Source organism: Castanea sativa, chromosome 9 (genome assembly GCF_040712315.1).
Source record: "Castanea sativa cultivar Marrone di Chiusa Pesio chromosome 9, ASM4071231v1".
Lineage (NCBI taxonomy): Eukaryota > Viridiplantae > Streptophyta > Magnoliopsida > Fagales > Fagaceae > Castanea > Castanea sativa.
Genome location: NC_134021.1, coordinates 31,328,594 through 31,341,740, shown reverse-complemented (window position 1 = coordinate 31,341,740; position 13,147 = coordinate 31,328,594). Strand labels below are relative to the sequence as shown.

Below are 13,147 nucleotides of genomic sequence, written 5' to 3'. Positions count from 1 at the left end.
CATTGCACTTTTTGATACTATTCATAGGTCTCATTGTACTATTTCAGCTAACTTTTACGTTTATCTACGGTACTTTTAGCAAAAAATTTTCAATTTTAGCAAAATAAGCAAATTTGACCTTAAATAATAACTAGAATTAACTTCCACGTAACCCATCTTGCTTTGCTTACTACCCTCAATTCGAACATAAAACTTTCATTAAAGGGAACACATTATTAATGAAATGGGTGGACTGTCGGTTGCCCATGCTGGATTCTGTCCTGTCCATATGCACAGTATAGGTCCTCAACACCCCAAGCATTAAGCCTGAAGTGGGACCCTCATTACCACTCTTCATACTAGTAATACAGGACCTCAGGGTCCTGTCTCGTGCTCTTTTTTTCCCACCAGAAAAAGATAGAGAGTAAAGAGTTGGTCATAATGCCTGGCCTTGCTTCATGATGAAGACTAGCAATGAAACAAGATTCACGTAGTTTAATTTTCTCATTTGATTTAATTGATATTCTTTTTGACAACCTTTACTTCGGAAACACAACATTCTTTTCATTTCTCTCACACATTAATCTGTTAAGAGATTCAGCGAAAAGTTGCACTTCTGTTCCCAGTTGCCGGAAAAGCTTGACGTCGTCTTCCTTGAGGAAATTCTCCTGTTCCATCATCTCTTTGGACTCGACCTTTAATTGGGCCTTTTTTCTTACCCCCAGAATCACGCCGGCTCTTTAAACCTTTGTCACCCTCTGACCCCAACTCATCCTCTGGATCTTCTCCAAATCTGACATGTTTCCTTGCTGCTTCATAATCAAATGGCTTCAGCTGCAAGACACAGCCAGCTTCCTGAGATTTCTCATTTTTTCTGCCATTCCCATTTTGATTAATTGACTCAAAGCATTGCTGGAAGCTTGATGACAATTCAGAGAGAGACATAGGCTCACCATCCATTTCCGAAGCAGATGCCCCAAAATCACTCTTATGCTCATCTGTGGCTTCTAAATTTCCATGTATTGGTTCCTCTATATTTAGATTATCTTCCAACATTATAATATCATCTGATCTAGAGTTGGCAGCTGGCACAGCAGCATGCCCTTGAGGTTGACAAGTTTCCACGGCTGTATCTGGCACTTCTATAACTAATTTTGACTGCTCACTTGTGCCAGAAAAAGAGTGGAAGGGAAGGTTCACTGAAGATCTGATTTGCTCCAACTTAATCTCTTCCTGGTAAAAGATTGTTAATATAGTTTAGTACAAAAAAATAAAGCCAATTAGATCATTAACTGCAACAACATATGAAATCAAATTACAGAGGTTCAAATAATTAAAAATAAAACGTGCCTCAATAATAGTTACCCACGCCCTCAACATGTTCAAATATCATAAAATTACCCACATCCTGCACTCACAAGACATTTGCAGGTAGGCCATAGGCTAAGTTCCCATGACAAGCAGAAAAGAAGCATCAGCGAACATGGGTTATAAAACAAAGGTCCCGACCAAAATAAATAAATAAATAAAAAGCCAAACTCCATCTATTTCCTTCTTTTTAATGGAGAGAGAGAGAGAGAGAGAGAGAGAGAGAGATTAAATGTAGGATGCCACGTTCAAGGATTAACTACACCAGATATTGGAGTCGCAGAATAACAGTTGGCAAGGAATTACAATGTGCTTCATTATCTAAATGAGCGTATAAAATTCACCTTTTTGTTGGTACCAAACTTTCTCTTTGGGGCTGAATTCCCCAGTAGTGCCCCAAAAGCACGGCTAGGCTTCTTAAGCATCTGAACAGTTGCTCCAGTAACCTACAAAGGATAAGGCAATTAGTTTTAGACTAAACCACTGTCAGTAAGAATCCAAATCATCTAAAAAATAATCATGATTTACAACCTTCGCTGAACCCAACACCGAGGTATCATCAATTGCATCTCTGCTCTGCCCAGTAGTGAGGCTTCCTCCGACAAGCTGTGAACTATAACCATCAGAATTTATACTGATGTTCCCACTTTTATCTGAACGCTCAAAGGGGAATCCTCTTCCATCTTTGTCAACTTCAGAGGCACTGCATCCAAGCTCTGAAGACTCATCTTTCAGCTGAGGAGAATGCAAAAGTGCAGACATATTACCATTCATTGTATCACCCCCATCAATGCTTACTCTTCTAGCATTTCCAGCTTCACGTTTTATAGGAGCATCAGGTGAGAAGGCATCAGATCCATCTGTAACTGTAGTTTCTTCTGATGCCTGAACAATGAAAAATTAATGCTATTTAGAATAATAAGGATCAACATTTTGCAGTGCAAGGTGAAAAATCTGTAGCACAAAAAAACACCATTTCGAACACAACTATAGATAAAAAATTCATATATTGGGAAAATAATTAAACAAGTGAAACTCTATATAAATTTTACATCCTTTCAATTTGCTCCACTCAATGCAAAGCCTCATGAACTCACAAGTTTGCTAATTAATTGCTTGGGCAGGACAAAGATATAATACTGTATGCATAAACTTTCTCAATCTAAGGTCAGACATTCAAAAAAGTACACTACACCTAGCAGCGTCAAAGCCACCTTCATTAGTCTACCTACATAACCAGACAGGTTTTAAAACAATTAAATTATAGTGACTATATAAATTATATAAAAGTGATAACAAGAATCATTCATAATAATAACCACTAACTTCTTCCATTACCTATTTTAACTATAACATTTGTAGAAATCGTTGCCACACCCCATAAATATCAGATTCTACAAGCTCCCAACAAATTTCTATTCATCATTATTAACTTGACTTTCTTTATTTTGTTTCATAACAGCAGGCTACATGAAGACACAATCAACTGTATCTCTGTGGTCATGCTTTAAATGTTGCAAAGCCTGTTCTATCACATCAAAATTTGTAGTCTTCAGTTTCTATTGTTGAAAGCTTAACCTATCAAATTGGTGTTTCCTATTTCTAGATTATATCCATATTCCTTAATTTTGTGGAGCAATTGTTCAAAATTTATGCAGCAATTTCATTTCTCACACTATCATCAAGCTCCATCTGGGCCTTACAATTTCCTTAAGTCCCACCTTCAGATGTTCAGCAATAGCTTCATATGCAGCAGCATTTTGTACAGAATGCCTAATGATGCTAAGAACAGGAGAGAGATTGTGCTCAACGTAAGGGTGCTTTGATTTCACCAATCGACGTAACTTGCTAGTAGTGTCAGGCTTCTGCTTGGCTAATACAAAAGAATAATAAAAATAGTAAGAACATATTGTATGGACACCATTTTCAAAATAAATAATCAAGCTGATAAAAATTTTCTTAGGTTTCCCTACCAATTTCAAGAAGAGTTTTGTTTGGCAATATATATCCAGTACTCTCATCCTCAGCACGAGCAACCACATCTCGCCACTCACAAAGGCCCTGGAAGCAAGTTAAGTATGAAATCTAAAATTTATATTAAAATAAAAAATAAAAAAAGAAACCCACATAACTAGAGATCACTACAATAGAGAAACCAACTGCAGATTATCAGTTGACTTAAACTATCCTATTAATCATCTGTTCATTTTGAAAGATGAGATGGTTTTTATTTTGTGAAATCCCTTATATTTTGATTGATACATTCCATGGCTCCTACAAGTCAAACAATTATATCAACTACAATGATATAAAAAACTTCTTAATAAATAACCCTGAAAAATATTTATCTCAATAATAAAAGAGAAGGTACAGGAAAATGGCCAGCAACGTACTGCAACAATGGCAAGCTGCTGAGCATCGAAACTGGCACTAGGCAACCTGCATCGAGAGAGAATAAATATTGACTGAAGTTGTTAAAAAAGAAAATTTGACACAGCCAAATAAAATAAAGATTTCAACAGGGGGTCAATGGGGTAAAAGGCAAAGAAGACAAAATTTCTTACTTTATATACATAAGTACATAAATGTATTTTTCAAAAGAGGGCATAACCCAAGTATGCAAGCACACAACTGGGATCATCCCATAAAAAATAAATAAGATTTACATTTCAAAATAAAAGGTTCGAAAATCAATAAAATAAAGAAGACGTTGAAGAGCCAAAAAATGGTAGACCAACACCCATTTGAAAAGAACTTTCGAGAAACTGAGAGTAAGAAATAGACCCATATATATGGAGATATGAATTTTCTGTCAAAAGCTCTTTCTCATATAGCTGCATGCACACATCACAACTGCGCTTGTAGACCTATCAGCAAAAAGATATTTCAGTAAACAATGAGAAGTTATAGTAATTGACAAACATCATAACATACGGAAAATAGTGAAAAAACCAATAGAATTGATCAAATTATACATGTTTATAGTTACTTGGAAAGGAAGATAAATTTGGTCACAGCCAATACAATTTCTGTTGTGCAATATTTGAAGAATTTACAAACTTATATTCATGCCTTAGACCAAACCATGACCACCAATCACACCAGTTCCAGAAAGTTCCTAAGAATCCCCATACATGAGGGAAGGCAGTCAGGTAGAGAGTTTCTTGCACATATACTCAATTACCAATTGCCTCCAAACGAAACCCAAATATCCCCTGAAAATCCCACCAAGGATGTCAAGCACCCAGATTTCCATACCTTGCTAGTCAAAAAAAGGGGGCAAATTGCACTCGCCCACCCCCCCCCCCCCCCACCTAACACCTACTCTAACTATGGTGCAATTGCAATGTCCTCCCACAAACTTCTAAATTGATCAATGTTTTCCCCTTAACCAATGGTAATAAGCATTTTGCTCCCTACTGTTAGCAATTTGAGAATGGAAGTTTACTGAAAGTCATAGTTTGGAAATTCTCGATATTGATTTCATTTGTTTGGCTTAAAATGTAACTCAAAATTTTCGGGGATTTTTAAACTTGGAAATCAAGCATCCAAATCCCAAGTAAAAATTCCAATGGGGAAAGGTGTCATTTACAAAATCTTGTAACACTACCACTCATTACTTTCCCACCACCACCATTGGCCAATACCACCACCACTGTCAACATCAATTTCACTGCCATCGCCACCACACCACCATCGCTACCATTACCATATCACTAACACTGCCAATGCTGGCACCATCATTACCACCAACATGGTTGCCGCCGCCACCACCATTACCACATCATAGTCATCATCAATCCCAAAATTGTCATAACTATTATAATACTCTAAATTCCTTCTTTTTTTATGTTCGTCAAAATAATGGATATTCAAATTGATAGGATTGAAATTCCTATCAATTAAATCCAATCATTTTGAAAATTCAACCAAACTAGATAATCGAAATTTCATATTGATAGGATTGAAATTCCTATCAATTAAATCCAATCATTTTGAAAATTCAACCAAACTAGATAATCGAAATTTCATATTTCTGTTAGACACGTTTTTACAAACAATTTTGACTTTTAACTTTAATGGATATCCTACTCCAAGGATCATCATCCACAAATGATCCCCTATTAAAACTCCAGGCTTTTGTATACCACAAGCAAAGGATCTTATCATTTGAAATCAGTGAGAGTGAAACATATTCAATCTAACGAAACAAGATCCCCAAAGCATGCAGATAGAAGAGCAACAAAATAAGAGATAAAAAATTATGAGTTCACAGCAAATATTTAAGTTCTATAATCAATAATTTAAATAATTTCAAAAATCTTGACCCATACAATATGATTAGATCTTATAGGCCAAATCAAACTCTAGTGAGCTAGCTCACTTGTGATTTTACGATTCACATTCAAGTCAGAAAAATTTTAAAGACCATCAGGGATCTACTTAGGAACAAATTGGTTGACCACTGGTTTCACTGATACTAAGTGAAAACACCATAAAGATATAAATAAATGAGGAAAGGAGAGATCAATAAAAAGAGAGAATATCTACTCTACCCCTATGGCTGGAGCCGAGGCTCAACTTTATTCTCCAAATAGTCACTTCCATTTACATCAACCTGACTATGGTAGCTTAGGGCCAGTTTGGTTTGTGTTGAGGTTGTATTCATTTCCTCTACTCATTTTCTATACTCAAATCTTGTACTTATTTTTTGTTCCCATCTATTTTTTTGTTTGGTATCATTTTCTGCTTTGTCTTCCCCTTCGCTTTTTTTTATGACAACCACCAATAAAGAGAGAGAGAGAGAGTGTGTGTTCTTTGATATGACAAGTCAGTGATAGTGGAACCCACAGATTTGATTTTTTTTTACAAAAATGCCACTGTATTCATTTTCAAGAAAATGAAAACACCAAAAAGTTGTATTTAGTTTTTGTATTCAAATCCTTTTTTTATACTAAAAATGAAAATTGAATACAAATACAAAGCTAAAAAAGTTTTTTAATGGTGGGTCCCACAAAAACTGAAAATGAATACAAAATACACCACTTTTTTGCTCAAACCAAACAGGCCCTTAAAGACTCATATCCCTTACTAAAAATGATGGTTAAAAAATTTCTAATTCATCACAAGAAATGACGGCTGCTACTTCTAAGCATCTAGATGAAATGATAATAGAATAATCCAACAAAAGCAGAAAACCTATAGACCATTTTAGTGGAGACTCCATAATGCATACTGGCCTCACTATAAGCTGTTAAAATAAACTGATGTCATCAATCCAAGTATGTACCGATCGAAACCAATCCAAATACACAGTTCCTAATTTGCAAATGTCCCTCCCACCCCTCCCTCTGGTGCCAAAACTAATTTTCAAAAAAAAAAAAAATCAACTAAACGAACAATGGAATGTCCACATTGTAATCATTGAAACATTAGCTCACAGAGAAGCCACAGATAATTGCTTTAATGTGAAGTGTTATAATAATTTTCAATTTCATTAGATTATGAATTACAGGCACTTTTAGGCACGGGCAGATCTAAATTTTTGTATAATTCCAACAAATTTTTTATTTCGTATAATTTTCTAAGTAGTAACAAGTTATTCTTCGATGGCTGGATCAGTGCATGAAGATTATACATCCACTGAAGGAGCTTCAAAATTTTCATACCCTTTATGCAACATCACATGAATGTGCAGCCACAAACAATGCAAATATCATAAAAGGATGAAACCAATGACAAACCTCAATGAGATACATAAACCCAAGGAACTTCCATAAAATCCAACCAACAAGTATATTATCAACATAGGGCCCAATTTATTTTCTAGATGAGTTGGGAGCTCGTGCTAATGGTCCATGAAGACTACATCTCTCCTAAAATAGCATCAAAATTTCCATTATACATAGGCATTTAAAAAAACTTGATTCTCATTAAATCATATATAAATTATAATACACAATATCACATGAACGCAGAGTGTAAAAATCACTAAAGGGTAAAAAATTCACAATCCCATAAAATCTATAGAAGATGCTAATGGTGCAGGAGGAATTACCTCTACTAACGGAGCATCAATATTGTCTGCCTCTTTAGGCATTGCATACAGCTTGATTCTCATTAAATCATATATATACAATAGATAGTGTGTATCTTCTCTGGCATATCTGTGATCATAAGAAGACAATTAGATGATGATATAAGTTAAAAAACCTTTATCATTAGTGGAAAATAGCAAACAAGTAATCATGAGCATGCAACACCTTAAACTTTGAATTTAGACCACTCACAAAACATTACCAAACTAAGAAAACAAAACATGATTTGTAATGAATGTAGAAATTCATATTTTGACAATTACATACATTTTTAAGTAGTATCTTCTCTTATAAAAGTACAAAAATATGTGCACCATCCTAGTACAAAGAAGTAGACAAGGGTAAATACAAAAATGACTAAATTTAGCAACTTAAAAAAAAATCCCACATTTGAGAAAGAAAAATAGCTCGTCGTTGCAATCCAAATGTATAGCATTCTTTTGAGGAAAAAAAAAAAGAATTTCAAATCCAGAACTGAAATTCCATGTCCCTCAAAAGTAAGTATTATGTTCTCGCCATATACGCCACATGATTGCCAATAGTACAGCATTCCAAATTACGGCCTTTCCATATCTCCAACATGACTTCTCCAACAAGCCAGCCACTCTGTCACCAAACAAGGCATATCCACTTGCTGTACGAAATGGAAAGAAGAAGATGATTCACAGACCCATAGACTTACAACACTCGCTTGCTTGTATCTTCCAATGACTATTTGGCTACAATAGTCAAATATTGAGATAGTCATTGTAAAATTACAAACCTGTTCATATTCTTAATTCAACTACATTACCAACAGATGTATCTTAAATGCAAAGTGATGATAAAGTGAGCAAGTAAACGACTCTAATTACATATAGACAGGAGGTGGATTCCTTCAGAACTACTAATTCACTTGGGTTAATGACTTATTAAATTTACTTTTAACTAATAACAATAATAACTAAAATTTTGGAGGCAACCAAGAGAAGAATTTCAAGCAGGAAATGCATGACAAGCTCTACATGTACCTGAGCATCTCCTCAGGAAGAGGGCGTAATCTCCAATCTGCATTCTGGTATCTGCAAGGAGTTGTCAAGTCAACCTTATAGTAACGCAGAAGAAGGAAAAGTAGTCAACCCATAAGTAGCAGCTTTTTTTGGGGGCGTGATAAACAGTAACAGCTGAATCTAGTAAAACTGAAAATTAATTTAAAAAGCATACTCTTTGTTAGCAGAAACTCCACAAAAGTGATGCAAAAGAAACTCCAAGCTATTTCTCTCCAATTTCAATACCTTCGAGGCCTGAGGATCAAAAAGAAAAGTTCATATTCATAGTAAGTACGAGAATATCACAAAATAATTATGATTACATGTTAAAAGTGGGGAAAAAGAGGAGCATATTGGGGTGAAGAAGGGTGGGGAAGGATAGCAACCAAGAGAATCTTGCCAAGCATCTTAATAGAAAGACCAACTTTCCTATCTACCATTAGCCCTAGTAACCAGTGATTACTCTTCCCTTTTAATAAGTAGGTCTTGAGTTCAACCCATTTGACAAGATGGGAGAATGCTACCCCCTTTGTAGCCTGCTACTACTAAAAACTACTAAAAAAACAATAACAACTTCCTTTTCTTTAGAAGGACAAAGTAAAGCCTTAAAACTCATGCTAAAATATGAAGCTTTTTAAAACATAACATAGAAATAAATCCATGGGTATCCAAATAATAAAACAAGAGAAGAGAACTGAAGTGAATAGAGTAAGAAGCCTCTCCCTGAAGTAAAAAGTGAATGAGATCAACAAGGAATTTTTTTTAATTTAAAATAAAATAGAATAGAAAGGCAAAGGGAAAATGAAATTAAAGGGAATAATCAGACACAGATAACCTGAGATATCTAGTAGCACAAAAAGTTGGTGAGTTGCAAAAAAAAAAATCAGTATGATCCTATGCCCAGTATTGTGCATGCAGAGCAATATCAACTACTTGGATAAATTAGTTTCTGGTGGAACCACAGTACTGAGAAATACACCAACCATAATATAAGGTTTTTACCTACAGAGACAAAAAGCAATAGATACAAGGCTTATATATAAATCCCAACAATTAGTGATTTTGAAGTGCAAACCTGGCCAGTGTCAAACAAATTGCAAATGTAAATGCCAAAGTCCCGCTGAAGCCACACAATGTCTCGATCTGCTCCATGCATAACCTAATTGAGTATAAATATTTCCCAGTATCACATAATTTGGTAAATCTAATACCCTTTCCCCCCCCCCCCCCCAAAAAAAAAAAACACTAGTTGGTGAGCAAAAGACCAACCTTTCTCTTGGTAGGGTCCTTGAAAACCTCCCTTAAATATGGGCCAATATGAATTCGAAGCTTTAGAGTATCTACAACAAAATCTTCGGTTCTGGTAGATATTTGCATCAAGCAAGTCAACCCTTGAAAAGATCGATATTGATTATGTTCCAAATCAACCTAAACAATCACAGAAGTTAAAATGAACATAAAGGAACACTTACTGGAAAAAATATATATACATATACAGGAACAGATATTTTAATAAAATTTAACCCAAAAGAAACAAAGTAGTCCTAGTATTAATATGTCATCTTTAAGAAAACCTAGATTAAGTCCAGGGCCAGCCATCCCACATAGATTAATTGGAAGAAATAAAGAAGAAAAAAGAAAAGGTAAATAAACTTTCAATATTTTATGAGTAGCTGATACACACTCACAAAAATAAAAAAATAAAAAAATAACATTCCATAATCAGAACTAATGGAGAATTTTGAACAGAAATCTCTCACCAACATTAAAAATGTCAACATCAGAAACTTCTATGTACATTATCAGCCCCATGTTATCTTCATAGTGACAATAGTTGCAAGATGGTACATATAGAGAAGCAATTGAGTCAAGCAATTCACACTAAAGAAGTAATCAGAGTAAGATTTAATGGGTTAATTATTTTGAAATTACAAAGAAAACAACTGCTTTGCCAAATTATTCAGAACACACACAGTAACCAACTATTTAAGGTATTAAAAAGCTCTTGATATCGAAATCTAGTTCACCAGAATTTTATAGAGCTGTTAAACCCTTCGACCTAACTGAATCCACGTGTCAACCTCACAAAAAAAAATTGCCACATTCAGTCCTCACTATTACCCTCATGATTTTATTAAAGAATGACTTGTCCAAAAGGCTGTGTTAGAAGTTCCCGCAAGTAACTATGAGTACTCATTTGCTAATATAGGTGGACATAAGGATTGTTGAAATTGCCAGTTGAACATACACACAAAATTCCTTGAGCCCTTGACACCACATGGACTCATTTTGCACTTTACACATTGCCAATAGAAGTAGCTCAAGTTCTACTTGTTAATGATTGTTGTGGGCACCAAAAATTAAATAAAAATATCAGTTAACAGTCTGGCCAATAAGAATATATTCAAAAAAGTAAGAGCAGGCTACAACATGTTGAAATGAAATAAATCTCAGTAATCAAATTTTACCGCAAATTCATTTACACCACGCAATTTAGCAGCCAACTCTTTCAAATCTTTCACTTCCTCCACAAGCTTGAAAGGTGTTGACTCTATAGAAGGGGGGTTTACAGGATCCACATTCCCAATGTCTTTATCAACAAAATCCAAAAAAGAAAGCTCCTCCTATAGGAATGAGCAAACAATAAATAGTAAGAAAACTGACTCTAATTTTGGCAACATATACAACTGACTACAAGAAAATGAAGAGAGAGGATACAATAATTGAATATGAAGAAACATGAGAACGAGAGAGAAAAAATTCCAAACCACTCTACAATTAGACAAGCAACAGAAGTTCCAATCAAAATGCATAAATACCAGAAAAGCGAAAACACTCTCCCGGAATGGTCTCAATTAGAACATATAGCTAATCATGTTAACCAACCCATGAGCCATCCATAATGTAATTAGTAATATCTTAGGTTTAAAATCTCAGTTTGTAGGTTGCTCTTTTTGTTGGGTGAAGAGAGAGATTGCAACAAGGCTGCTCATGTTGCTGCAAAGCTATCGCTTAGGTCTAAAGAGTCTTTCTGTTTCAATAAGGATGATCTTTCAAGAGCTCTTATCTCTATTTGTAAGGAAGATTATCCATCAGTTTCCTCTTAAATGAACATCACAGATTATCAACAAAAAAAAAAACCCATGAGCCAACAAAAATAAATCAAGGCAGTAATGTATGCCCAGAGAAGAAAGTGATCAAAATTAAAGTATGATACTAAGTGTCTCTTATCATTTCTACTGTCAGCATGTATATAATAGTTACTAAAAGCATGGAAGCTCTGAAAAGTACCTATTCAATGCATTTTCCATCATTAATTCATCTCAAATGGACAACATCCATTTGAGAAAAGAAGGCCTATAAAGAGTTGCATTTCATTTCATCCACACACTAGTGTTTGTGTTTGTTTTTCCAATCACAATAAAAAAGAACATGTTAATAAAGAAAAGAAAACATACTAGGGGATGAATAAAGGTGGTGATTTGATCATCGTCGCTCCTCTGCTGCTGCAACCAAACGTGTTGAAAGGGCTGGTTGGAATTATTGACCAAAATATTAAACTCCTCTTGTGGCTTCCTTATGGATGGTATGTGAAATGGCACCTTCGGTTTAGTCTTCGTAGCCACCTTTACAGCACTAGCACTAGCACTCGGCCCCTTCTTCTTATTACCATAATGCACCAACTGAAACCCAGAGGAGTCAGCCTCGTCCTTCTTCCTGAACTCGTCGGCCGACACATCAAACCGCTCAAGAAGCTCGTCGTTGACATTCACAAGCCAATCGTAGGCGTCGTCCATGTCTTCTTCAGGGAAAGCAGCGGCAGCTTTGGGCGGTCCTTCTTGTCTCGCGTTGTTATTTATAGCGTGGAGCATCGACGTTGATTTGTTGGAGATTTCGCGGATGGGGTTCTTGAAGTCGTCGAAGTTGTTGAAGAAGTGAAAGTCTTTGCCGGAGGGTACGCCGCGAGAGGAGGCGGAGAGCTTGGACAATGAGGAGGCTAGGGTTTGGGCCGTGTCGGCTTTGGCTTCGGCTTCGGCTTCGTCATGGTGGTGCTGCTGCTGCTCATTCATCGTCTTGGAATTTTGATTTTGATTTTGATTCTTGGATGATGAATTTTAGGGTTTGAGAGTAATAAGGGGGGCTTAGGGTTTTAGGAGCGTTAGCGTTCCCTTCATGAGTATGATTATTTTTATTACCAGACAAAAATAAATAAAATGTAAATGAATGTGCGTTTCACTTTTCAGTTTGGCGAAGGTGGGGGTGGTGGCATTTTCTTTCTTTCACACACACAGCCAAAAGGAGAGAGAGAAAGTGGGAAGTGAAAGTGAAATAAAGTGTTTTGTTTTGTTCTGTTTTACTGTGTGCGAGAGAGAGTGTGTGTGTGAAAACGGTTTTAAAGTCCAGTGTCATGTAACAAGCGGTGGAATGCACGTGCCCACCGCTACATGTACAAAATGTGATGTGCACACAAAAATTGTTATGTTATTTGTGTTTTTTTCATTTCGTTGAATGCCTCTTTTTTTTGTTTTTCTCTTTTTCCTTTTTTTAGAAATTCGCAACATTTTCATAACAAATTATTATGAATAGGCAAAAAAATGGCAATTTATGTTGTGAATTCAAAGAACTAATAACAACTTACCACTTATGATTTGTTGTGAAAATGTTATAAAATAT

At 35.5% G+C, this 13,147-nt stretch overlaps 1 protein-coding gene across 3 annotated transcripts; it reads right to left on the bottom strand.

The window, feature by feature from the left end:
• Positions 1 to 454: 454 nt before the first annotated feature.
• LOC142610373 (protein RRP6-like 2) lies at positions 455 to 12,678 on the bottom strand. 3 transcript variants are annotated; one of them, XM_075782180.1, is made up of 15 exons: positions 11,932 to 12,678; positions 10,942 to 11,097; positions 9,743 to 9,901; positions 9,549 to 9,632; positions 8,649 to 8,728; positions 8,456 to 8,506; positions 7,406 to 7,514; positions 4,132 to 4,214; positions 3,741 to 3,786; positions 3,321 to 3,408; positions 3,051 to 3,220; positions 1,879 to 2,232; positions 1,692 to 1,793; positions 933 to 1,212; positions 455 to 813 (listed from the first exon to the last, which is right to left on the bottom strand). In XM_075782180.1, exons 1-15 carry the CDS (start codon positions 12,541 to 12,543, stop codon positions 800 to 802), a joined length of 2,388 nt encoding a protein of 795 aa, XP_075638295.1. In that variant the 5' UTR covers positions 12,544 to 12,678; the 3' UTR covers positions 455 to 799. The 3 variants fall into 3 exon arrangements, with proteins under 3 accessions (XP_075638295.1, XP_075638293.1, XP_075638294.1); XM_075782178.1 differs by having other exon boundaries at positions 455 to 1,212; XM_075782179.1 differs by having other exon boundaries at positions 455 to 1,212; positions 3,069 to 3,220.
• Between the last annotated feature and the right edge of the window lie 469 nt (positions 12,679 to 13,147).

What these genes read in the sequence shown, in the direction of transcription:
- LOC142610373 (XM_075782178.1), bottom strand. Translation starts at nt 12,543, where the DNA reads ATGAATGAGCAGCAGCAGCACCACCATGACGAAGCCGAAGCCGAAGCC. An exon ending in CAAAACTCTTCTTGAAATTG is followed by an intron (nt 3,221 to 3,320) that starts GTAGGGAAACCT and finishes CTTTTGTATTAG; the next exon opens with CCAAGCAGAAGCCTGACACT. An exon ending in CGGTGTTGGGTTCAGCGAAG is followed by an intron (nt 1,794 to 1,878) that starts GTTGTAAATCAT and finishes TATCCTTTGTAG; the next exon opens with GTTACTGGAGCAACTGTTCA.